The 27,531-nt window shown below is 43.3% G+C and overlaps 1 protein-coding gene across 1 annotated transcript in view; it reads left to right on the top strand.

The window, feature by feature from the left end:
- Positions 1–27,531, top strand: part of LOC113009522 (aggrecan core protein-like) — a 42,337-nt gene extending 14,806 nt beyond the window's left edge. Inside the window, exons 2-21 of the mRNA XM_026147885.1 lie at positions 1,052–1,283; positions 6,200–6,291; positions 6,395–6,486; positions 6,793–7,084; positions 7,249–7,423; positions 8,331–8,458; positions 8,540–8,833; positions 10,955–11,257; positions 11,374–11,548; positions 11,630–11,757; positions 11,837–12,124; positions 12,327–12,425; positions 12,507–14,174; positions 16,674–16,751; positions 17,562–17,675; positions 19,681–19,839; positions 19,913–19,995; positions 25,642–25,786; positions 26,152–26,334; positions 26,414–27,531. Of these exons, the coding sequence (XP_026003670.1) occupies positions 6,201–6,291; positions 6,395–6,486; positions 6,793–7,084; positions 7,249–7,423; positions 8,331–8,458; positions 8,540–8,833; positions 10,955–11,257; positions 11,374–11,548; positions 11,630–11,757; positions 11,837–12,124; positions 12,327–12,425; positions 12,507–14,174; positions 16,674–16,751; positions 17,562–17,675; positions 19,681–19,839; positions 19,913–19,995; positions 25,642–25,786; positions 26,152–26,334; positions 26,414–26,481 (4,563 nt within the window). The 5' untranslated portion in view covers positions 1,052–1,283; position 6,200 and the 3' untranslated portion in view covers positions 26,482–27,531. The remainder of the gene's footprint in view (positions 1–1,051; positions 1,284–6,199; positions 6,292–6,394; positions 6,487–6,792; positions 7,085–7,248; positions 7,424–8,330; positions 8,459–8,539; positions 8,834–10,954; positions 11,258–11,373; positions 11,549–11,629; positions 11,758–11,836; positions 12,125–12,326; positions 12,426–12,506; positions 14,175–16,673; positions 16,752–17,561; positions 17,676–19,680; positions 19,840–19,912; positions 19,996–25,641; positions 25,787–26,151; positions 26,335–26,413) is intronic.

Below are 27,531 nucleotides of genomic sequence, written 5' to 3'. Positions count from 1 at the left end.
TTACCATCATTACTCAAACTCAAGCTAGATCCCAATCATGAGTGTCAATGGCACCAACCCATTAGCCATGTGAACGCTCTGTAATTTCTGCCCTACGAGCAGTGAAAGAGCAGCTTTGTTCCTAGTGTAGAGGTCCTTTATACTTTTTCAGGAGTGAAATCAAACACAGAGAAGGTGGGGGTGAGGCCTGATGGCAGGGTCCATTAATGAGTCCAGGTTTGACGTCAGGACAGCAGAAAACCATAAGGAATCTGTAGGGTGCCATTATTCACTTTATCTGATTAAAGGTTTAGTTTTTTATCATAAATCCTGCTGTGTGAAATATTTGGCTCAGAAATACCCTCGCATTTACTGTCACTTCATCTCTGAGACACTGCGTCTGCCGAACACGTCTGATTGTGAACATCAGCTGAAGAATAGCACCAAGTCATTTTCACCATGTCTGTGGGATGCTGCACATCCTTCCAGCTCCACCCGTTTCCCCTCTACACTCCCATCAAACGAATCACGAACCAACCCCCTAAAAACCCTGCACCGTTCTTTCAAAATAAAAGCATGGCATGATTCTGTTTTACTTTCTTTATAACTATGGCACTTTTTTGGACACAAGTTAAATTCCAGAACATACAATAACGTTAAGTAACTAAAATAAGCTCGCTGACCCCCTGATTGAAATGTTACAAATCATACTTGAATAGTAATGCCAATATTATTATTTTAAGACAACAACACAGCTTTTTTTTTGCCATTTTAAGGGCTCATAGTAATTACATCATCACTTGTCCAAAACCATGTGGGACAGCTTATAGGTTTCCATGTATCATCACATGAACTTCTTATGTTTCTATTATATTCATAATGAAAACAAATCCATGCAGTGAAATGTGTGATTATGACTAAACCTGGAGTGCAGAGATAAATCCCACTACGAGAGTTTTTATCAGTTCTTCTAAAATCATTTTACTGTGGCTGAAAAACTTCATCAGCAGCAATCCTGCCTCTGAGAAGCAATTGAAGTCACCATCTGCTCCATGTGCTCTTACTTTGAAAGCAGGTATCAGACCTGTCCAGACCTCATTCTGAGCAGCTTGATGGTGGCGTGCCCCTCCTGAGGTTTGACAGCCAGACCTGGTTTCAGGCTCCTTCCTCTGCACACAGCTGAGCATCCTGAGCTCTCTGCTCCTGCTGTTCGCCGGGACTTTTAAACTCTCAGCTTGGAGCTCAAGAAGCACACTGTGAAGAAGGATTTAACAGCCACAGGTGTGCCAGTCTTTCTACAACAGGTGAGTAATTTGCTTTTTTGCAAGGCTTTTTCGGGCATATTTTCTGAGGAAGGATGGATGCTCTTACTCATGCATATATGTTATTTGGGCGCTTTTCCTTAAATCTTATTTTCACAACAAATTCTGTGTTTTTACATCATAAACTATACCTGTGAAAACCCCAGATAAGTTCAAGTCTATTTAACCTTCTGGTGCTGATCTGCATACTTGTATTTAGTGTTGTCTTCATTATATATCTGTATGTAAGAATTACAGAAAATATCACTAAAGGAAGATACAGTATCTCACAGTAAACATTTAACTGCCCTGAGATAAATTACATATAAATAGCTCAGAATGTTACAAGTATTAGCCCAGAATTACAGAAATAAAGAAATCGTTTGATGTATTGTTTGCTTGAAATATCAGCAATATGGTAAAAATGGCCTGTATTTGTATTTGTATTTGTATTTGTGTAGCGCTTTACTTCGTCCCTAAAGACCCCAACGCGCTTTACACTACATTCAGTCATCCACACACACAAAAAGTCATGACCATAAATAAGAATAACAGTTTTTTTTGTCACCCCAGATGTTATGCCAAGTATAATCAAATCAAAAGTATAACAGATCGCTATGTCCACAGTGTAAGACAGGCAGGGGTTATTCCAGGACTTTTGCTTGTGGCATGGAGGAGGCTGTGAAAAAATCCCAGGTTTCAGGAAGTATAGTTCTCCTACCTGAAAATGGATCAATGTGAGGATTGTAATTGTGGAAAAACCTAAACATGAAGATGTTGCTGTCACAATGTAGCGACACTTCAACAAATCTGGTTACAAAGCAACAACCATCGTTCCCATCCCAAAACAGTCAAATGTCACATGTCTGAACGATTTCAGACCTGTGGCACTCACCCCCATTCCCGCCAAATGCCTGGAGAGACTGGTCATTAAACACATCAGAGCTGCTTTTCCACCATCCCTGGACTCGCACCAGTTTGCATACAGGGAGAACCGGTCAACCGAGGATGCGATCGCCACAGTGCTGCACACATTACTGAAGCACTTGGAACACAGGAACACCTATGCACGGCTCCTCTTTGTAGACTACAGCTCGGCTTTTAATACCATCCGGCCATACAAACTCCGTCCCAAACTCCACCAACTGGGACTTAACTCCTCTCTGTGCAACTGGATTGTGGACTTCCTCACTAACCGTAGACAGAGTGTCAGAGTGGGTAAGAACACCTCTTCCACCCTTGTGGTCAACACCGGTGCCCCTCAGGGGTGTGTTCTGAGCCCTCTGCTATACACTCTCTTCACCCATGACTGTATTTCCTCCTGCGCGTCCAATCTCATTGTTAAGTTTGCAGATGACACTACAGTGCTCGGACTTATATCCAACAATGATGAGACAAACTATAGGACAGAGGTGCAACAACTAGAGTCATGGTGCCACGACAATAACTTGGTCTTAAACACCAAAAAGACCAAGGAGATCATTGTAGATTTCCGGAAGAGGGGTCATAACAACTATCTGCCTCTCTTCATTGGCAGTGAGGCGGTGGAGAGGGTGAGCAGTTTTAAATTCTTGGGGGTAACTGTGACCGAGGACCTGTCCTGGGGCAACCATATCACCTCAGTTGTACGGAAGGCCCAACAGCGCCTCTACTACCTGAGGAGACTGCGGAGCGCACACATTCCCAGATCTCTGATGTTGAACTTCTACAACTGTGCCATCAGCAGCGTTCTGACGTATGGATTTCTAGTGTGGTTCCCCAGCTGCACCAAGGCCGATCAGCAAGCACTCCAGCGGGTGGTGAAAGAAGCTGGCAGAATTATTGGAACAAGTCTGCCAGAGATCAGTAATATCTTCCCCACTCGCTGTCTGAGGAGGGTGCACAGTATCCTGCGGGACCAACATCACCCTGCGCGCCACCTTTTCCATCTGCTGCCCTCAGGGAGAAGGTACAGGTCTATACAGGCCAGAACATCCAGACTGGCCAACAGCCTGTATCCACAGGCTGTGAGGCTCCTGAACTCTCTGCCCCCCTCTCACGGACAATAACCATATCCAACTTCTTAATAGCAATGAACTGGTCTGCATTGGTGCATCATATCTTTATTCTCTTCCCCCTCCTGCCCCCCCTCTTTCTTTCTTAAATAGATAACTATCATATCTGATATCATATCTCACAGTACAATAATATTGAATGGGTTGCATTGTTGTATTTTGTCATGTTTCTCAGGTCTTTGTCTGAATTTCTACGAACATTATTGCTAAGGATTGTCTTATTGCATTGGAGTCACACTGGGTTAAATATGTACACTTGGGTTTTAAGGGGTATTTATTATTTTCTTCTTTTTTTTGGGTTGTATGGAAGCCCCAAACGCAATTTCATTGTTCTTGACAATGACAATAAATAAATAAATACTAAATACTAAATACTAACTATAACCGTGCTTACAACAAGTGATGACATCACTAACACTGGGTTGGTTGAGGCTCTCGTCTTTTTTATGTGCTGCCGTTTGTTGGTGATGCGTTTCCTTCAGTATGATTCAGCTGTCATTCATGGCCTCTGCAGCCTTTTATTACTCCTGTTCATGGATGTACATCTTTAAGCGCTCTTTCTTAAAGCTCATTTTTTGATGCTTCGCCTCAGACCAGAAGAACTGTGGCATTAAGTAGCACCAGTTCACTGACTCTTCGGCTCTTACTGGTGTTTCTGTTTTTCACAGTGCAAACATGTTCATCCCTTTTTTCATGCGTGCCCAGTAATAAGTGTGAGAACAGCCTCTCTGGTCAGCTGGTCTGTTTTTAACTCTCAGAGTTTAGTGTGTTTGCTTTTAGGCAAATGAAAGAGCATTTAGACCAAAAATATTATCAGACTTATCAATTCTTCCTTTTTTATTGTTTACTGTAATTCAGCATCTGTCTGAAGCTGCAGCCTTTACAATTAGCATTTAGCATTAAGGTCAAAGAAAAGTAACCAGGAAAAGGATTTTAAACTGTCCTTGTTGACTTTGTAAAGCAGAGTGGTGGGTGGTGGGCCAAACCATCTTGTATGCATCTATACCTGGAAGCAGAACTCCGAGTCCATATTTGAACATTACTTAACGTCAGCTAGTTCACTGAAGAGCACAGTATTGGGGCTCAGCCATCCTATCTCACACCTTAATTTCCTCCCATGGTTGAACAACACAGTCATTACCTGTAACAAACATGACATTTTTACACCTGGTGCATCACATGAACGTTTTGCCTCATGTAAAGAAATATAAATTCAGTCGTTGTCCAGGATCAAAGGCCTGACTGGCCTCCCTCCATCATGTCGCACTCCGGTCTCCGGCCTGAATGTGAGCAGTGTTAGGACGCGATGGAAAGGGCGGACTCTGGAATCTACGCAGTGCTGTTTACACAGACCTGGTGTCGTCAGAGCTGCCATAACACAGGCTTCACGGGGAACAGATCTGGTCTTATGGGCCCAGTCTCTGTGGGAGTAGACTTTATCACAGCGGCTGAATGAATGCAGTGTGGAGCTGGCCACCAGCACCACTCACACAAACTCAGTGCTAATGAGCTGTCACTTAGCCCAGACATCGACCCTCCAGCTTTAGGGGTTCAAAGAAAGAAAGAAAAAAAGCATTATGTGAAATTCTGTGCTAAATCTGGACATCCAATCAGATCGTGCAGTTACTGCCCATTTGTTCACCAACTTCCTCCAAAAAGCCAAAAGCAAAAGTTTACCAGTAGAAAACATGAAGCACGAAGTAAATAATTAAAGTAGAAAATATCAAATGTCTATTTGTATGTGAGCCAGTTTAAGCTTTAAGGACAGGCTGAGCCTTTCACCAATCGTTTATACAAGAGCCATTTATTTATTTATTTGGCTCATGAGCAAGTTTGCTAATAATGTTGGCTGAACTAAGAGAAGCAGAAAAAATGATAGTGCTGTTTTAACGGCAGCCTCTTCCCGCTGCAAATACAGCGATTCATTTACTCAGAACAGCAGCAGCCTCTGTTCAGAAAACAACAATCATTTTATTTAAATAAAAACCCCACAATGGTGGGGAGGGAAACAGAGAGAAACTGGCTTCTTTTTTCCACTGTAACCACGTTTCCAGGACGTTCCAGTGTGTATCTCTCTCACACACTCGGCCAAACAAATACAAATTTAAAGAAAAAAGTATATTAAAAATCAAAATGTCTCTTCCAGCGAACATAAAAAAAATCTTAGAAGTAAAGTTAAGTCTTGTGGGATTTGGCACATCTCAAATAAATAAATGAATAATCCAAAAAGTAGCTTTATTAATACTGAAATAAACAAGAAAAGAAGGTAAAATGTTCCCTCCAAACAAAACATGTAAATTCTAAACGCACAAATCAGTCCCTGCACGGTTCCACTGCTCCGCCCATCAAAAGGTCACCTGTGCGAATATATTGGTCACTGGACTGACGACTTACTACAGCTTTGTATTTATACTTGAAATTTGGGGGGTTTATAATTTCCATTATCAGTTCAGATTAGCTGCAGTAGTTTTTGTTTCAGTGTAATTTTAATATTTTCAGTGTAATTTTTATTATTACTGAATTATTATGATAAGTATAGTCTTTACCAGAGACAAAGAACCTGAAATCTTTCTGTGATCATTTGAATAAATGATCAGAACCAGCCTCGTAGTGCTACAGCATCTCAGTACAGCACGTTTTACACACTCAGGCTATGGACTGCAGGAAGTAAGAAACTGAGGTTATAATACCTTTGTGGTCTCATTTTAATTGACCTGTTCTTCAACAGTTTAGATTAAGTTCTCTTTTTTCACTTCTAAAGGTAGGACATAAAAAAAAGGATTAGCATTTAACATCAGCGTCCAAGTGTGACGAAGAGTTCGAGTCACAGTCGTGTTCCTGCTAATTTTCCTGTTTGATTTTTAGGATGAACATGATCCGGGGGACGGTGCTGATGGCTTTGTATGTGACTGTCACCTCAGCCACATATGATGTTTATGAGCAGCAGTCCTATATGGGTAAGAAGTGCAGCTTACAGTTTCTCTCCAGTGTCCTCATCAGTCAGCACTGGCGTGTAGCAGTCTTGTCTTTCTACACTGTGTGCATGTCTGACCTTCACAGACCCAGAGGATGTACTGAGTGTCATCATTCTCCTGGAGGGTCCACAGCGCCCTCTGCTGGGGGGAACGCTGATGTTACCGTGCCACTTTGAGGTGTGTAAATGGCAAACTACACCTTTGTTTTGTGTGCCATATAAAAGAAGGCCTTAGCCACCATGACATCATTAGCTTCAGCGTTAGCGTTAGGAGCACACGTGTTAACCACTACACAGAATGCAATAGATCAGTAATCTCAGCAGACCTGACATCAAAACAACAGTACAGCTGCTTAGTCAGCAAATAAAGTAACAGAAGCTTAGATTGAACCTGTCATATTACTTTAACTACCTGACATGTATGTACGTATGTTTGTGTCTATAAACCCTCGAAAACGTTTGTAAATGATGTCGCCTCTCATAGGATCACACTGTTGACGACCCTGGCGCTCCCACCATTGCCCCCTTGTCTCATCGGATCAAATGGAGCTTTGTGACTAAAGAAAAGGCCACAACCATCATTGTTGCCCAGGGGGGGAAAGTGCATATCACTGAGAACTACCAGGACAGAGTCCAGCTGGTAGCTTATCCTGGGACCCCGACAAACGCTAGCATCAGGATATCTGAGCTGCGTTCCAGTGACACGGGAGTGTATCGCTGTGAGGTTCAGCACGACATCGAGGACAACCACAGCATCGTGCACGTCCAGGTTCAAGGTATGAGTGACACATGATGTCTGCGAGGCAGGAGTTGATACCTTTTCTTTTGATTTTTTACTTTTATGTGATAGTGTTGACAAAATGACCAAAATTATATGGATTTTTTGGTCACATCGCACCATCGCTCTTTCTTATTGTTATCCCACTTTTTGTCTCTCCAGGCACTGTGTTCCACTACAGGGCCATCATGGGACGCTACAGTTTGACTTTTGAAAAGGCGAAGGCAGCGTGCACCCAGAATAGTGCAGTAATGGCTTCACCCGAACAGCTCCAAGCGGCGTACGATGACGGTTTTCACCAGTGTGACGCTGGCTGGCTCTCTGATCACACAGTCAGGTCAGCACCCACCCAAGGAGCAACTACTCACTAGTTTTATTTCCAAAATTTATAACATGGCCCTTCATAAAAGCAAGAAAAGAAACCTATTTGAGAAATCTGCCAAAAACGAAAATGGCTAAATTCACTTTTTTAAACTTAAGTTTAAGCCAGCGCTGAGGTCAGAATTAACCAAGCAGAACAACATAGGACTAAAACTCATTTTTCTGTTCAGTAAAAAACTGTAATTTGGCATCTTAATCAAAAAATGTTGATTAAGAGCTGGTAAAGTTTGGTGAGCGGGGATTATGGTGCGGGGCTGGAGTTGGCCCCGTAGTTCCAGTCAAAGAAACTCTTAATGCTTTAGCATAACAAGACATTTTGGAGTTTTGGGGGATGGCTCCTTCCTGTTCCAACATGACTGCGCAGCAGTGCACAAACCAAGGTCGATAAAGATGACTGAGGTTGGTGTGGAAATACTTGACTGGCCTGCACAGAGTCCTGAGCTTAACCTGATATGACAACTTTGGGATAAATTAGAACAGAGACTGCAAGACTGCAGATTATGATATCCCCAAATTACTTGTAATAGTTTATAGAGAAATATTATTTCTTTCCATTCCCACTTATGAAGCACCAAGCCTCTCCTTTCTTTCCTGGGCATGTTTAGCAGTTAATACAATTCGTCGTACTGGGAGTTTTCTTAAAATAGACATATTTTCCAGTCTGCTCTCAACTTCTTTGAAATGCGTTTTTAAAACACTTTACTGTGGATTTAAGGAAAAACGTGAAATCAACGAATTGTGGTCTGAAAGGACAAAGCTAATGTGAGCAGATCACAATGTGCTCATGTTAAACTTCTGTACAGCAGCAAACATGAGTTTAGTTTTCAGTGTTTTCTTCTTCACATTACTTTGTTTAACCACAGGTACCCAATCCAGAGTCCTCGTATGAACTGCTATGGTGACAAAGTAGAACTGCCTGGAGTCAGGACCTACGGCGTGAGGGATCTCAATGAGACTTATGATGTTTACTGCTTTGCTGAGAAGATGACAGGTACACTTTAATGCATTTTAAACTCATCCTTTCATGATTTGTATTCTTTATTTTTCTCACAAAGCTCTTTATCTGAGACAGGCAGAGTTTTCTACACTGCGACTGCAGAGAAGTTCACCTTCTCAGAGGCTGTGTTGGCGTGCTCTAATAAGGGTGCTCAGCTGGCCACTACAGGTCAGCTGTACCTGGCCTGGCAAGGAGGGATGGATGTCTGCAACGCTGGCTGGCTCGCAGACAGGAGTGTCCGCTATCCCATCAACATTCGTAGGCCACAGTGTGGAGGCGGGCTGATCGGGGTACGGACTGTTTATCTTCACGCAAACCAGACAGGATATCCTCTTCCCGAGTCTCGCTGTGACGCCTTCTGTTACACAGGTATCGCTCACACAATAAAAGCACACAAGTGTGCATCTGTACTTTCACTAGCTATGTATTGCCACATTTTACATGTGCAGGAAACAGTTGCATATTACTAGAACCTACATATACTAAACAGATTAAAGTACAAACCTCTGAATCTTTGAATCCTACAGCCCCAGAGATGCCACGGTTTCTCTGGGGCTGTAGGATTGTCATGTCCTGCACACACTGATCAAGAGAGTGTGATCAATCACCTGTCACCAGAGTTGGAGGGGCCTTCTGCTGACACTGGTCAGAAAGACAGTTCTGCAGCAGAAACCTCCTGGTGATTCCCTTGGTTGCTAGCAGCTTGCTGCACCAACACAAACCACAGACAGGGACTGTTTGTCTTCAATGTAAAAGATGCAACTGTGGAACAGAGCTTTTACTCTGAAGGCCAATAATTTCCCTTTACTGTTTGTGTGCCATTGTTTACAGTCTTATAACCGCTCGAAGGGTGAGCGGTTACACTTGCTAGCAGACAAGTTGAGATCTTATCTGCAAACTACGAACAATTGCAGCAATCTAAAAGTAAAGAGGGTTTCACCAACCAGTTTACCATTCAGAAGGTCACTGACTGGTCTCTAGCCACTGACATAATAATGCCACAGTCAAATGTGGGACTGTGGCATTATTCACTTGATCAATACTGGATCACGTGGCCGAATGGTGCAAAACTATCATGCAGTTTGCAAATATCTGTGAAAAAAGAGTCGTTCTAAAGAGCTCACTGAGTGTAGTACTGTAATAGGACGCCAATGCTACACATCAGCTGAACTTTCTATCCCCTTGCGAAGTAAAAGTGTATAGGAACCACAGCAACTCAGCCCGAAAGTGGCAGACCACTTAAGTTACAGAGAGAGGTCAGCCAGTGCTGTGGTGCATGGTGTCTAAAACACACCAGTACTCCACTGACGCAGTAACTGCAGCTTCCCAGAGCTTCCCAGAGCTCCTCTGGCATTAACATCAGCACAAAAACTGCACTGGGAGCTTCATGGCAAGGGTTTCCCTCACTGAGCAGCTCCTGTAGTTCTAACATGTAGGTGGTGTTGGTCAAGTTACTTGAAAAAGGTAATTCAAAAGTAATTAGTTACTTTATTACTTACGTAATAAAGCAACAGAACTTTCAGCCCAATTCTATTTTTTCTGCATAATCCATCATACAAAACTGAATCAAATGAAAAAAATGTTTTATTAATTTTAACTTTATGCATCAAGCAAACATTAAATGTTATCAACAGTCTTTGACTTGAAGAAATGTGTTTAACATTTAAACCTATGTTCTGCGTATTCCAGCATATAAAATAAAATCATGTTTTGTGTTTATACTCTTTCAAATAGATGCAAGTAAAACAGTAAAAATGAATAGAATCGAAGACTCAGCGGCTCTTAAATCTATTGTCTGTGTTTAGCAGGAGTGGGGCGGGTGGAGGTTTGCCCACAGCGGTCATGTCAGTGGGAGGATCCGGGGGTTTCCCGTGGCGGCGTGCTCGCTGCTCGCTCAGATTTGAAGTTTAACTTTTCGCTGTAGAAAGAAGTTTTCTTCCCACACAGAGTGAACAGCAGACGCTAATGTTTGTGTCACTTTTTACTGAATCAAACTCAAAGTAATGTGATTACTTCCACGCTGTAAACGCTGCACGGTGGTACTCTCTCCTGCACTCCATATTATCCGTTGTTGATCTGCACACGTCTGTTACCACGGACGTTGCACGCTCGTACGTCGTTGTCATGAGAGACGCTCACAAACAAAATCAAGTTTTAGTAACGCAGCATGCTTACGGGAAAGTAACAGCAATCTAATTACTTTTTGTGACACTTTGACCACAACATGACATTTTGGGATTTTATATAAATAATACACCATATTGTAAGTTTTTCAATGACATGTGTATCATTGAATACTGTGAGTGGATAAGGCCTAATTAAAAGACTAGGGCTAGGGTTAGACTGGGTTAGACTGGGTAAACGGCTCCAGGGCAGATTCCCAGGCTAATGCGTTAACCTTATGGCCTATAGGTGGCTTGCTCAAACCAGCTCCTCCAGAAGATTCTTTAAAAACTCACCTTTAGACGTCATCTCCTCTGTCACCTCCAGAATCGACTGATGAAGACGGCTCAGGCATGACAGAAGAGGGCAGCGGTGTGCCGCGAGTCACCACAGTGACACAGAGCCCAGAGGTGTTCTTCAGGAGCACGACGACAGAGAGTGAGGCTGCTGGAGAGGTGGAGACTATGATGCCTACTAACGTGGACTTCACCTACACAGAAAGCCCCACCGACCCGCCTCTGGCTGAGCCGCCAAACATCACCGAGTCTGTCACTGATCTGATACAGTCAGCCACAGCACAGCCGGATGTTGGCAGGGAGCCACACAAAGGCTTTGTGATACCTCCAAGCGGTCAGTAAATGAGCCGCTGATGCATGCTATAATAACTGAAGAAGGACCAGAGAGATTCCCTAATAATGACGTTCCAGGATTTCAACCCACAGTAGTCTCTCCTGATTCCTCTACAGGCGTGGTCTTCCATTACCGTTCAGCTGCCGGCCGCTACGCTTTCACCTTTGTCGAGGCCCAACAAGCCTGCCAGAGTGTTGGAGGCTCAATCGCCACGCCTCAGCAGCTGCAGGCAGCGTATGAAGCTGGATACCAGCAGTGTGACGCAGGTTGGCTACTGGATCAGACTGTAAGGTAATTCTGGATTGCTATTCTGGAGCAAGTGAAGAGATTTCTGTTTTAAACCAGGTTTTATAGTTGGGTGCTCTTGTGTAGGTATCCTATCGCTTACCCTCGAGAAAGCTGTGTTGGAGATCTGGGAGATCGACCCGGGGTTCGATCCTACGGTCTGAGGCCAGCACACGAGAGATACGATGTGTACTGCTACACTGACGGGCTCAAAGGTGATAAAAGCCTAAAGTTTTAGTTATGACTTTGTAATATTGTATAGATTTTGGTTATTCACTGTCATCTGTTCCACAGGAGAGGTTTTCCACATTGAATCAGCTGAAGGTTTCACTTACAGTGAGGCTGTTCGTAGCTGTCAAGAGCAGAACGCCACAGCGGCCTCCACAGGACATCTCTATGCTGCCTGGAAAATGGGCTTTGACAAGTGCCGTGCAGGCTGGCTACTAGATCGCAGTGTGCGCTATCCCATCAACAATCCACGTGCGGAGTGCGGAGCGGGGAAAATAGGAGTGCACACTGTGTACAATCACCAGACTGGCTATCCTGAACTTGATGCCAGATTTGATGCTTACTGTTTCAGAGGTAATTCTGAATGTCTCTACTATTCATTAACCCTCTCAGGTCTAACTACACATTTGCTTTTTAAACTATTCTCCCAATTTTGGCAACCAGGGGACAGAAAATTCATTTGTCTTTCTCCCAAACAGGGATTCTTATATTGACGATTTATACCTTATACTTGACTCTTAACCACCATGATCATCATTCACTTACATTTTCACAGCTGACGTTCGGCTTATTGCAGATGAAACTGGACTGAACGTCACAGAAATTGAGGAGGCTCTACTAAATCTGACATCAGCTACCCATTTGTTACGACCTGGTGAGTTCCCTTCAGAGCATGACTGGATTACCCATTTGTTCCCGTTTGTTTCTAAGCTTAACTTTCAATTTCTGTTCTCAGCTGTTCCCTCCATATCTCCTCCCATCAATGTAGAGAATTCAGGCTCTGGTTCAGGCTCAGGAGACACTTCTGTAGTAGATTACACATCTGGAGGTCACTCTGGAGAATCGTCTGGATCTGGACAGCCATGTTTGTCTGCAGACGAGATTTTCTCCTCTGGTTCTGGAGATAAGGCTACTTCTGGAGATGGCTCTGCTTCTGAAGACCTCCCTTCCTCTGGCTCTGGAGACCTGGCTGGCAGTGCGCATGCTGACCTACCCAGCGGAGAATCAGGTCCCAGTAGTACAGATGTTTCTGGATCAGGTAGTGGAGAAGGGTCCACGATCAGTATTTGTTTTTCAGGCACTGACTCCACTCCTTCAGGCGAGGACTCAGGTTCTGGAGGACCTCAAGAAGCTGGAGAGGGAAGCACAGAGATCCTTACTTTCCTTTCATCTGATGTGGGATCTGGAGTGCTGAGTGGTAGTGGGGATGTGTCCTGGTCTGGATCTGGTTTCAGTTCTACAGAAAGTGGTTCTTCCACAGACATGTCCTCTAGTTTCGTCACTGGTCAGGAGTTTTCTGGCTCTAGCAGTTTTCCATCCAAATTTTCCTCTGGAAGTGGTAGTGGACAGTCAGGAGAGCTTTCAGGGAGTGGAGACGCTCAGATCTTATTGATAGATGATAAACTGATTGATGCAACCACCTCCAGTAAATACAGTGAGCTTAGTGGAGACTTCTTCAGTGGCTCTGGGGACATTTCAGGATCTGGCGTTCTCATTTGTGATCTTAATGGAGATTGCAGTGGTGACCTCAGTGGGGACCTCAGTGGGGACCTCAGTGGTGATCTCAGTGGGGACCTCAGTGGAGACGTCAGTGGGGACCTCAGTGGGAACCTCAGTGGTGATCTCAGTGGGGACCTCAGTGGGGACCTCAGTGGAGACGTCAGTGGGGACCTCAGTGGGAACCTCAGTGGTGATCTCAGTGGGGACCTCAGTGGAGACGTCAGTGGTGATCTCAGTGGGGACCTCAGTGGGGACCTCACTGCCTCGGCCTCGGGAGGGGTCTTTGAATTTTTCCCTGGTGTGACTTTGGTGGGTTCAGGGTTCACTGAGCTGACAGGGTCATCGTCTGGAGTGGAGGAGGAGGCATCTGGGGTTTTACTCTACAGTTCTGCAGAGGGAAGTGGTGGATATCTGTCTGGATTTGGAAGCTCAAGTTTTCATTCTCTGTCTGGATCAGGACTTTCTGGATACGAGTCCTCTACAAGTGGAGGAGGAGGCAGTGTTATCTTTCAGTCTGAGGATCTAATGACAAAGGTATCTGAAAACACATCACCAGAGGACTCAGGCACGCTGTTTTCGGAGCTTGGTAAGGGGCCGTTGGAGTACAGTGGAGAAGGAAGTAGTAGTGGCAGTGGTTCTTACCCTGGGAGTGGAGACTCTGACTCATCTGCTGCCAGCACGACTTTTTCAGAAGGCCCTTCTAGGCATCTGCCAGTGGCCTATCCCATCATTGAGTGCAATGTGACAGAGAGCACCACAGGACCACAGGAGGACCCTAATGGCGTGCCAGAGACCCCCGATGATGTCCCTGTAACTCTGGCCCCTGCGGTTGTCCCGGCAGGACTAGCAGCACCTCCCATTACAGTTGCACCACCCTCTGTTCAGACATCAGGCCCTGTTGAAGGTTAGTAAATATATTCTTGACACAATTTAGATTTTCTGCTCTGGATTTAAAATATCATGTCCTTTGGTAGTGTATCAAATCAACATGAAGTACTCTGTAGCTGTTTGTGCCAATTAAAATGTTCAGTTCATTACTTTTAAGGGTGTCACTATAACCATAACCACTAGGTGTGTTTTGGTGGTGGTGGTGTGTTGATGTGCTAGCTGCTGCAAATATGCACCTTTGAGAGGAAACTGTTGCTTTATTGTAGTTCCTGAAACAGATGGTTAACTTTATACTTGCTTTTGCTTGGTGGGATTCAAAAAATCTAATCATTCATCAGCAATAAAAACTAAGCTGTGCATCAGATTTGAATGATTGTTACCTGAAAAAGTTAGCGTGTGCCAAGCTAGCTGCTACTTACTGTTAGCAGCACGTTACATGTCTACGTAGTCATTCTCACCTAAGCGACTTCTTTGATTTGATGCCAAACTACAGGAACGGCTGCCTTACCCTGTAAACTGTTTTCCATGCATGGTTTAACTTGTGCCGTCAACAAAGCAATAATAATAATAATAAACGTTATTTATAAAGCGCACTGAAAAACTAAGTAAGGGCTGCAGAAGCATCCACCCAGTGGGCCTGTGGCTGTAATGAGACCCTGTGAGTGGGAACCACCCAGCCTAAATGTTGTTGATACTTTACCTGTGCGAGCTATGATCTTCTTCTAACATTCAAACTGTGCAAAGAAAAATGAACACAGACATTAAATGTCAAGAATAGAAACAGTTAAATGTTGAAGTGTGTCACAAACAGATACAAAGTTTAAAGAGAGCAAAAACTAAATAAATGATCAAAAGGCGTTTATATTAAAGTCTTATTGATCAGGAGGTACAGTTGGTACCAATCAGAACATCAGTGGTATGATTCCCGCTCTACAGATACTCTACGTGGAGCTATGCATCCATGGTCTTCTGAGTCAGGGAACATCAGGTTAAAGGGCTCAGGCAGAGAAAAAAAAACCCTCGTATACATGAGAACAGAACATTTACCAAAGCTGTGATAAAGTCTTATTTCTTTTACTTTCCTACACTTGATTGTGAGCCGATTCGCAGCTTGACATATTGCCCAGTCAGTGTTACAGGCAGTGCGGATATCAGTTTGATTTTTACACGTGCACTGAAACTGTTTAACCCCGACTAAGTGAAGAAAATCAGAAACAGAAGTGATTTTAGTGACCTGCAAGGTTTTATTCTTAGTTTAGTGACTGATGGAAAAGTAAGATATGAATCCCTTTATCCCTGTACATGCAACAGCTGGTCGTGTGTATTTAGTTTTACTTTTCAAAAGTAAAGGCCTAGAGACTGGCTGGTGATCACATAGCAAACCCAAATCCTTGCTGCCGCTAACAACTGCTAAATGAGTGAAACTCTGGTTATTGCTGGGTTTTCACCCATGACAGGTGTCACTGAGGCTCAGCTTATCAATGCACAATAGAAAATACTTGAATTTTAGCATTAAGCCCCTTAAAAATAATAAGTTCACAAGTACACTTTCTGTTAATTTGTTGACGTCTTTTGGAAACTTGCGCAGGATCTACATTACTTGTATCTTGCAAAATTTCAATGCCAGCACAGACTCAGTGTTTACATTTCAGCCTAACTGTGCTGACAAGATGATAAGTCGTAAGCCCAACCAATCACTGCACTCGTGGCGTCACAGTTTTTTGAGAAGCTTAACAATAAATATAGTTTAAAAAATACAGAAACACTTGAAACAACATGCTTCTTAATCTACGTCTTTCTTTCTTTTTCTTTAGTACACCGTATACAGTGTAGTATACACAGTGTAGCTGCATGTGCTGCATCCTTCTCAGCCTCACACTGTGATGCTTTTCCACTCCAGTACAACATCACAGTGAACATTTTGTCTGTTTTGCTGTTGGTGTTTTAAATAATTTATTATCTATATTTTCTTCATCGTGTCTCATTTGTTATTTTGCCTCCATGGATCTCTTTTCTATTTTGTTTTTGGCTGTTTTTTTTTTACTTTTGTGATCTGGTTTATTGAACGTTTATTCTTCTTGAGCTCTCAGTTTTTATTAGTGTCAGGTTGTGTTTTGTTCCCAGTTTGTCTTCTTTATTATTTTAACTGTAATTTTCTGGTGTGTTAATGGAGCTAATACTTACTTTTGTGTTTTTTCCTCTGCTCATATTAATTCCAGTGGAAGAATTTTTGTGTTGTGTTTTGTTTTAAACTCTTGGTAAATATGTTCCGGTTTGTGTTTCTGGTTTTCTGTTCCTATATTGAGAATTCGTCACACTTATACCTTTTAAGCAGTTCATCTGTATAATTAATAATGTCAGTGTATACATGTGAGTGTGCTCATCTCACAGTCTTTTCCGTCTTAGAGATATTTGAGATGGCTAAAGCCAAAGCCTCTTGTGTCTTTCTAAGTTGTGCTGGTGTGTGTCATTCATGGAGGACGTGTTGTGTGAATCAGTGTGCATTGTTTTTAAGGACATGTTGGCCCATGTGAACCGAACCCCTGTGGCGATGCTTCATGCACTGCAGAGAACGGCGTTGCCTTCTGTGACGGTAAGTTTCTCATTTCCTTCTCTGACAGCAGCTTTGTTCAGTACCTGTTAACAGACTTTGCCTGAAACATTTCTGTTTGTTGTCTGCATGTGTTACATTTTTGTTGGTCTGCAGTCTGTGCATTAGTCAGCCTGTTATCTGAGGGTTTATTTCCAGATAAACATTTAACCTGTTGTAACTGTAGTCAGTGTTCATGAAGCAGACTCACAGTCTCTGTTTTCCTTCTCTGCTGTTGTGTCCTGACTGTATTTTTGCTTGGGTTTGTTGTCTCTCTGTGTCGAGCTCTGGGTCTTTGTGTTTGTGTGACAGATGTTCACGTTCGGCCGTTTGTCAAATGTGCATCGTCTCTGCTCTGAGGATTTACCGCGTCTGTGTCTCGTGTTCATCACAAGTGTCTTCTTCAGCCTGTGTGCTGTTTTTGGTCTGCCATGCCAGCACGCCTCCTCTGCTCATGCATGCATGCTAAATCTAACTGCTGCAACATATGTGCTTTCATCCTGCTGGGAGTTAAATGGTGATTTTCTGCTGCAACTAGCAAAGGATTCAAAGATATACTTACTGCAGGGACTAGAATCATTCTTCCTTGCAACAATCGGATATTTTGGTGTATATTTCAGTATATAAATGTCAATGTCATTCGCACATGCTAACCTGAGAGAGCTGTTAACAAAGGAACATGGATGATGATTCTAGGTGCAGTAAGTCTAATCTGAAGTTGCATTGCATGGTATTGTTCCCCACCCTGCTGATCCGCCTCCCGTCCCCACACCTCGCTGTAACAGTAGTGTTACCCGCCCCCCTTTTTTGCAGAGGTAGATGTGTGCCGTTCCGACCCTTGTGCCAATGGAGCCACCTGTGTGGAGACTGTAGACTCTTTCAAATGCTTATGCCTGCCCAGCTACGGAGGGGAGCGCTGTGAGATCGGTATGAGATCAGCTTCAGCTAAAAAATACTAACAACCTCAAAAACAACTGAAGCAAGAGAACGAGAGGCATCACCAGCAGATGGCAGTATTAGTTGTTGTGTGAGCAGCTGTGGTGGCTCATGGCATGTATCTGTGATGTTCCTGGTTTGCAATGGGAGCCTGTGTTCTGTCAGAGAGGCAGTAATGGTTTAGTGGTTTTACTGCTGCAAACATTTACTAAACTTCATTTTACTGCAGCAGTCATCCAGGTGAGCCAGAGTAACAGTGAACGTGTTACAGAGCATCCTAATGTACAGAAAAACATTCTTTAGACCTTCATAAACTTCAGTCCACACTCAGGCCTGCAGATCTTTGGTGTGAATTATTATTATAATTTCTTTCTGTTATTCACTTACATTGTTTACACAGTGCCAGCTCACAACATCAGTCATGTCAAGATACTTGTAAGGTGTAAGGGAAAGAACCGACCATAGACAATATTCAGAAACGAGCCCAACAACCAGGTGGTCTCTTACAAGCAAGTGCTTGGAGACAGAGGGAGGAAGAACTCCCTTTTAACAGGAAGAAACCTGTTCACCAGGTCCAGTCCTAACAGAGCTTTATTAATAATGAGAGTTTGTCTGTCTCTATTGGAGTCCCTAAGTTTATTAACATTTAAATTAAAAATGATTAAAAATAAACTACACAAAATAAACTAGACTAACCAAAACAAAGCTGAAGACAGCAGCACGTGTAGTTCAAACTCAGAGGAGTGAGACAGCAGGCACGTTGGGCTCAGAATAAAAACTAGACCAACAGTTGTGTCCAGAACTGTCTCCAATCCAAACTGGGAGCTGGTTCCTTAGAGCTGAAGGCTCTGCCTCCCAGTTTACTTTCAAACACCCCTGGAAGTCAGCCCACAGTGTGAGAGGGAAGTGCTCTGTTGGGCTAGTTTGACTGATCGTGTGATGGGGTCTGATCATTCATTCAAGTTCTTCTTTTAACTGGGACCTTACAATAGAAACTAATAATATAAGATCTCTTTTTAATCCCAGCAGCGTTTTGGTTCAATTGAAGGCTCTTCCACCTGAAAACGAGGACTTTCCACAGCCCTGCCTGTGCAGGGACCAGTGTCTGTGCATCTCTGTGAGACGCGGTGGTTCTAATTGTAGCAGTGTTGCACAGATGAGTAAAATCAGGTCCACAGATTTATTTCATGTGCAGATTAAAGGACACGTGCTGACCAAAAAGGGGTTTTCACGGTGTTACTGGAGGCCAGTAGACTAAAATCCAGTGTAAATAGAAACGTTCCTGAGATTTCTAGGCCCAAATCCAACATTGCGAGTTTTTTCTTAATTACAGAAATATTTTACATTATTAATGACGTGTTGTATGTGGACAGGCAAAGCATCTCAGAGGTGGATGTCTCAGATAAATCCAGAGTTGTCTGCTATAATAGAGCTAAACAGGACTAAATGGAAAAATGTGTGTGTTTTGTGTCATTTGTTTGAAGTGGCCCATAAATGAAAATGAACAGAACGGAGCTACAGAGTGAATGAAGCCTTTGAATGCTGCAGTAAAAGGTGGAAATTGGGCAGGCCCTACTGTCCAGCAGGATGCTACGCCTGATTTTCCTCTCAGTAAAGAGTTGTTTGTTTTGTAGGTCAGGATGGAAACGCTGCCCTTTGTCAAACTGTACACAACAGCAAACCCACTCAGGGCAAAGTGTGATTCTCACTGACTCACAACATCAACAGCCGAGAGCAAAAATCAATAAAGTGAAGAGAAGATGGCGCTTATGAAGCGCCTTGAGGCAACTTTTGTTGTGATTTGGCGCTATATAAATAAAATTGAATTGAACTTTACTTAGCACACTCGTTTGTAGTTGTGGACGAGTAACAAGCTTTAATGAACACTTCGTATCTAAACTCTGACCCCTGAAAAAGACGCGTTGCATTGAGAAATCTGTGCGCTGAAGTGAGCGAGCGGTCTCACAGTGCTCATTCTTTGCTGTTGCGGCCGCAGAGGAGCAGCCGTGTGAAGAAGGCTGGACTAAGTTTCAGGGGAACTGCTACCGACACTTCACCGAGAGAGAGACGTGGGTGACAGCGGAGCAGCGCTGCCGCGATCACAACGCCCACCTGGTCAGCATCATCTCCCCAGAGGAGCAGAACTCTGTCAACGGTGAGTATTTATCGGATGTGTGTGAGAGACGGGAGCAGAGAGAGAATCGAGGCGCTTTGTTTTGTCTCCACAGCAAATGCACAAGACTACCAGTGGATCGGGCTGAATGACAAGACCATAGAGAATGACTTCCAGTGGACTGACGGCACTCCTCTGGTGAGTGGGCGTGTTGGACTGAGGGAACAGGATATTATTCACACTGGGTCAGAACAAAAATCTATCAGTGCTTGAACTAAGGAAACGCACAATTTGAGTGTGATGGCAGCAACATTGTCATGGTGCTGGGTAGTTGACCCAGCGTTTTGGCGTTATTATTATTATTAGCTGATCTGATGTTTAATTTCTTCATGGTTATATTTATTAGTATGTAGGTTTCATTTTCAGGGTTTCCAGTTCTAGGCAGGGCTGGACTGGGACAAAAAATCGGCCCGGGCATTTTGACTAGAGAATATAATACCCACCAGGTATTATAGGAAAAACCATAAAGCCTTTGAATGAAAACAAACGCTGTTGTCACAGTGATGCAGACTGTCTTGTTGGTATATATGTATCAGTCTAATAAACTTAAACCTACACCATCCTCCCTATTCTGGTATTCTAAACTGCTTGGTCGACTTAACCTCCTGAACTATCTACAACACATGGTGAAAACCTGAAATTAAGACAGAGAAGACTAGAGGGGAGACATGATCATTACTGATTACTGATGACTGATTTAGATATATTTTCATAAACCATTCATTTGCCACATCAATAAACAGCATGGCAGGGCAAAATATTTTTTCTAACATGGCAACCTTTAAAAAGTGAAAGGAGACAGAATGAGAAAGAATAAAACTTAATTGACTTTTTGATGGCATTTTGCACACAGTACTGGTACAGTATCTAGAAAATGTGGGAAAATACTGGCATCATATGCAGTACTTAGCTACTTCTGAAGAAATTATGATGGGATCCTAAAAAAAATTACTATGTACAATAATGGATTTCTATACATTTTACATCAGATGAAAACATTTGTTGTAAGATTCAGATAATTATTTATTAAAAGCGAGACATTTTAAATGAGAATAAAAAAGAAAAGTATTTCTTTGTGCCCCCCTCTCCCTGTTAATGCCTACCTGCCCCCCTGGCAAAACTTTGCTAGACCCGCCCCTGCAGTTACCAGCTGTCAGCTACTTAGAAAAGGATCCTGGTGTTATTAGTCTCTCAGAAACAGTTCATAACTTCCCTTCAACTCGTTTATGTCACCTAAAAGGTAAACCTGTTTCTCCATCACCTGTTCAGCTCTGATGATTCAGTAAGGACATCTCCTGGTTTCATCTTCATGTTTCCCTCTCACCACATATCCAAACCGACATCATGACCAGCAGCTTTTACAGCTGTGGCTCCAGCAAACATCAGCTGATAGTAGAAATTAATATTAAATAAATTCTAACAACAGCTGATCAAGCTTAAACGTGCTGCTGTTGTTTAGCGCGACATCCGCTGGTTTCCTCTTTCTGGCGCAAAGTGGGCGATAAACAAACAATAGAGAAAAGCCGATCAGCTGATCATTGATCAGTTTCATGATTGAAGTAGAAACAGGAGAGGGAGGGGAGAGAATGAGAGAAGAAGAGGAAGCTGTGCAGCGCAAAGACACAGAATAACTCCAGCTTTGTGTCTGGGACAAACTGTGTTCCTTTTCAGCTCACTACGAAACGCATAATATTTTCTCTGAATACCAGACTATTCCGTTTTTTATAGGAAAGTTGGAAACTCTAATAACTAACCTTATAAATAAAATAAGATAAAACAAGTTCAACATCAGTAACATCATAGCACCCGCCCAGCAGTATATATACTCCATCATGCTAGCTAGTACGCAGTACGAGTTATTGTAACTGACTGTAAAAAGTCAGCATAACGAAAATAAACTCCACCTAAACTTGGTTTATATCTGACCAGATAGACTGCAGGTCATAACTTCTTACCTGAAGTTCAGTTCACCGCCTCGGGTCTCTGCTCCTCCTGCCTTTCCGTCATCCACCTGCCAGCGTGTTGTATCTGCTGGCCTCCACCACTTGCTAATGTTACTGAATCTGTGGAAGCTCCGCAATAGCCACCACCAAACAACTGAGTTAATTTTACACATCTCCCAGCATCTGGCCAATCCACCACCTTTCAGTGTTTATGCCGTTACGGGGAAAAAAACGAAAAAAAAACAAAAAACAACAGCCCATAAAAACGAAAAATCACCATCGGCCCACCGGGCAAATGCCAGTCCAGCTATGGTTCTAGGTTTATTTCCTGTGTCATTCCCCTGGTGCTTTGTTCGTGTCCCTGAGTTTGTCTTTGTGAATTTCCTGTTTTACTTTGAAGGTCTGTGTCTGTTATCACTGTGTCAGCTTGTGTCTTCCTGTCGTCTTGTGAATTAGGATCAGCTGTGCTCCCCTCCAGTGTGTCACTAGGGATGGGTATTGTTTAGATTTTATCCGATACCAGTACCAAACTGGTACTTCTGAAACGGTGCCGGTGCTTAAACGGTGCTCGAACCGGTGCTTAAAGAATGGAGAACACAAACTTTGTCCTAAAACCTCTCATGTTCAGCTGTTTTTTTGTAAAAAGATGACAATGTTAGCCTTTTCTGCAGCTATAGGGGATTTATGGCATCACTCTTGGCTGGAAGCAGTGCTTAAACAATGGAAAAAACAAACTTTGTCCAAAAACCTCTCATGTTTAGCTGTTTCCCACTTTTTCTTTGGTCATTTTAGCCTTTTTGGCCAGGGTGAAGGGAGTATCTGCCATCAAACAAGAAGACAGCCGCATGTAGCTATGATGATGTTTGCTAGTTCACCTTACATGCATTAATGTAATAACGTGGTTAGCGTACTCAACGTAAATTACACACGAACAACATTAAGCTACTCATGCAGAGAAGAACGGCTGCTGCTGCCATTATCATCCGTCATCATTTCTTCTACACTGGCAGGGCTATGGGCCAATGTGAGTGAAGTTGCCCCCCCACCTTCTTCAAATCCAACAAAAGTGGTATCAAACGTTTGTGCTACGTTTGTGCTGGTTTGTGCTGCAAAAATTTTCATTTGTGCCGTTATCATTTTAAAGATATTAATAAAAATCATCCAAGTGACTTCTTCAGTCTCAGCTGACTGCAGGTTTTCCCAACCTTATAAACACATGTGAGTGAAGTTGGCCCCCCTATCTTCTTCAAATCGAACAAAATTGATGTCAAACATTTGTCCTGCAAATTATTTTGTTTGTGCAGGTTATGTTTCCCTAATTTTATACACAGTATATGTACAGTGAGAGAGAGATGTTACATCTGTCTTCACTTGCATCCCAGTCATAGAAGCATTGGAGGTCGTTCATAAGAGATTACAGGATCACCCCAACCTCAGCAACAGGACCACCCTCAGCACTGATCAGTTGTGTTTGCTTTTGGAACTGTGTCTTAATTCCACCTATTTTGCATAAGGGTCAGTACAGGCAGAAATCTAGGTGTGCCATGGGTTCCCCCAGGCCCCTGGTCAAAGTCACCAAACCAGTCCGTAAGCAGGTACAGGTGTGGCCAGAAGGGTCCTCAGAGGCACTGCAAGACTGCTTTTCCACCACAGGCTGCCACACACGACAACACCACAGACTTTCAGGAATATACAGAAACTGTCATTGCCTACATCCCAAAATGCATTGATGATGTCACAGAGACCAGGACTGTCACTGTCCGGGCCAATCAGAAACCATGGCTCACAGGTCAGGTTTAAATGCTCCTAAGGTTGAAAAATGCAAGCCTTCAGCGCCGGGAATTAGGTGAGCCTAAGAACAGCAAGGGCAAACCTGTGGCATCAGCTGCAGCAAAGCTTCAGCGACAGCAGAGATACTTGGAGGCAGTGGCAAAGAATACAAACCATCACAGACTATAGGCCCACTCTACAGACCGTGGTGACACAATCCCCAGACAGTGTGTGGAGATCCCTTGCCAAAATCAGTACACGCAAAGCTCCAGGTCCTGATAACATCCTTGGACGAGCACTGACGGACTATGCTGTGGAACTCACAAATGTCTTCACAGACATCTTTAACACATCACTAGGGTCAGGCCGTCGTTCCCACATGCCTCAAAGCCTCCACCATCATTACTGTACCCAAGAAGTCATCTACCTCCTGCTTTAAGGACTACCGTCCTGTCAAACTCACCTCCATCATTATGAAGAGCTTTGAACGGTTAGTCATGCATCAAATCAAATTATCAACCTGGATCCATTTGAGTTCGCATACCGGTCAAAACGCTCAACCGATGATGGAATCAACTGCCCCTCACTCAGCCCTCACACATCTGAACACTAGAGACTCATACTGTATGTCAGAGTGCTGTTCATAGACTTCAGTTCAGCATTCAACACCATCATTCCCCAGCGACTCATTCATAAAAAAGGATCTGCTGGGGATCAGCACCTTGCTGTATAACGGGCTGCTAGATTTCTTGACAGGAAGACAGCAGACAGTATGGGTCGACAGCAACACCTCCAGCCCAAGAACACTGAATACGGGGGCTCCCCAAGGATGTGTGTTGAGCCCCCTTCTCTTCACTCTGCTGACCCACGACGGGATCTACTACAGGGGTGAAGTTAACCATCTGGCAGAGTGGTACAGCAACAACAACCTGTCCCTGAATGTGGAGAAGACCAACAGCAACTCTACTTCCTCTGCAAACTGAGAAGCACAAGAGATTCAATCCCCATTATGAGCACCTTCTACAGAGGCACAGTTGAGAGTATCCTCACCAGCTGCATCACTGTGTGGTATGACTCCTGCACTGGGTTCTGCAGGAAAAAATGACAACGGGTAGTGAGAGCAGCCGAGAGCATTGTGGGGACCTCTCTTGCCTCCCTCCCCAGGAGATCTACTGCACCTGCCTCATCTGGAAGGTCCTCTCTATTACAGGTGACTCCACTCATCCCTTCAACAGCGTCTTCAGTTTGCTGCCATCAGGAATGATACTGAAGAGCCTCTGGGCCAGAACACGCAGACTGAGAGACAGCTTCGTCCATTGGGCTGTCAGGATGCTGACCATAGCTGTGTCCCAAAACGTCGGCTGCATCCTTCGGAGGACCCGGCCTTCGCGGTCTACGTGGGCAGGTTCCTTCAAAGACCGAGAAGGCCGGAAGTGCGAGGCTGTGAAATGGGACGGTCTAGCCTTCAGATTTGCGTCACCGCTGTCTTGGTGGAGTTTAATAAACTCAGCCGTCTGCTCCTTGCTATCTAAAATATATCAGGACACTGGCGGAAATTCTCGATCGTCTCACACTTCTGTTTAATCGGTTTTCTGTTTGACGTTTATTCAGCTGTGTGAAAATCCTGGAGGAACCCACCCGATGGATTAATAAAGTTTTATTTAATCTAATAACTTTGATCTCAGCCAAACCGATTTAGTCCGGAACAAATAAAACACCGAAAAAAGGCAAACAATTACATTTTTAAGTTATCCGAGTGACTTATATATCATGTTTAACCTGAGTAGCGAAAGAGCGGGGGTCTGAAAACGAGTGTGTAACAGCTGTGAGCATGAAGCAATTCCATTCAAAGACAATTTGCCGTTTATGCTTTTTAGTCTAATTCAACTTTATGTGTGGAAACATTTTCATCGATTAATGCTTCTATTGTTTTTTGAACTTTTTGCTGTTGAGAAAAGACAAAACAATAAAATCTAATTTAGCAGTAAAAGATGACATACAGGACAACTGGTAAAGCTGTTGTGGTCCTGTTTACACTCTGAGGTTTACCTGTTTGCTCTCGTCTCTTCAGCAATACGAGAACTGGAGGCCTAACCAGCCGGACAACTACGTGAACTCTGAAGAAGATTGTGTGGTGATGATCTGGCATTCTGACGGCCAGTGGAATGATGTACCCTGTAGTTATCATCTGCCCTTCACCTGCAAGAAAGGCTCAGGTAGGCTGGCTCAGCAAAACCTCTGGAGCAAAACCTTCAAGTCTAGTCTAGTCTGTTTGGTCTGGTTATCAATACAAGGCAGATATCTGAATGGTAGAATATATGTCCAGTGGTTTGGAGTCCTTCATAGGTGGAGCAGGTTTATCTTTTTGCATTAGGCTGGCTAAAGCTTCCTACAGTGTGACTCATACTGGGCTCTGTGAAAGAGTCCTAACACTAACAAAACAAACGTGTTGGATTTTGGCTGTTGCAAAAACAAACTCGACTCGGAGCTAACTAACGCAGCAATGTTTTAGCTTTTTACCTAAAATACGTACTGCAGGAAACACATTGTTTGATATGATGTCCTCTGGTACTACCTTCAGTGTCCTGTGGTGCCCCGCCGGAGGTGGCCAATGCTTGCATGTTTGGCAAAAAGAGGGTGGTGTACCCCGTCGGCTCCATCATTCGTTATCAGTGCAATCCAGGATTTAGACAGCGCCATCTACCGCTGGTGCGCTGTCAACCAGACGGACAGTGGGAGGAGCCCCAAGTGAAATGCACTGATGGTGAGCATGCTCTGTATAGATTCGTACTGAGAAGTTATTTCTCATAATAAGTCTTTGTTTGGTTTTTCCCGCGCTGCAGTGAAAAGTCAAAGGAGAGCACAGAGGAGGAGCCGCAGGAGTCCAGAACGCAACAGCAGGCGTCGCTAAGGAGTCAAAATAGCAATTTATTATTTCAAAAGAACATTAATGGGATACAAAAATGAATTTTCTATACAAGTCAAGAAGATTTCTAGAGGCAATGTTCTGGAACACACACATGGGAGTGGCTACACCGTGGTAATGTGATTTTTTTTTCTGTGGCTCCTGTCCTTACTTTATTGTTCTGGTTGTTAATGGTTATTGTGTGTCTTGTAATATATTTTTGTTTAGTATTGCTGGCACACTTTGATTCACAGATGGTACGTTCTGCTGTAGATGTTATCATAGAGACGGACGCTGGTGCAGGAATCATGTTAACATGATTCATGAAGTCAGGCACCAAAAAGTCATGCGTGTGGGTGTATGTGGTACGCCGGAGATACTTCTGCAGGTTTAAGGTTATTCCTTCTTTTTCAAATTCAGCTGAGGTTCAGTTGAAGATTTACACAGTAGTGTAACTAGTGCAGTTACAATTAAAAGGCATGAGCATGTAAGACAGCTCTAAAGCTAACAGGCCGCATACATGAAGATATATGAGTTCAGTCATTTGGACTTTTGGGTTATGTTTGGGCAGAAATGATCCAAGTTTAACTAGAACTGAGAGGACTGTGCTATCACACCTGTTAGGTGGTTTAATTTAGACCCGGGGTTGTTTTTCCGAGTGTCACGTGAACAGACTTTGTAACAAACTGAGGACATAAAGTCACAATGGTTCTCACTAGTTCTCATTAAATAAATCAGTAATATTGTGAATTTATCTGTGATTTTATTGTTGGTATACAGCTGAGAGGTTCATTCAACTACTGTGGCGATCCATGTTATGCAAGAACTAGCCAAAAATCTATATTATTTAATATGAATATTATATTTGCTTACTGCATAGAAAGAAGATTCAGTAAAGAAAAACTCAGCACTTGTGTATTATTGACATTGTATGAAATCTCAAAATTCTGTGTGCTCAGAGAGGCCTTATGGACATGAAGCATGGCCGAGCTAAATCCAGTGGATGAGACAAATGAAAAAAAGACAAGAAGGAAGAATTTATAGTGGTAAATGGCC

The sequence above is a fragment of the Astatotilapia calliptera genome, chromosome 1 (assembly GCF_900246225.1).
Source record: "Astatotilapia calliptera chromosome 1, fAstCal1.2, whole genome shotgun sequence".
Lineage (NCBI taxonomy): Eukaryota > Metazoa > Chordata > Actinopteri > Cichliformes > Cichlidae > Astatotilapia > Astatotilapia calliptera.
The sequence above is the reverse complement of the archived record's forward strand: the minus strand, read 5'-3'. Positions and strand labels throughout refer to the sequence as shown.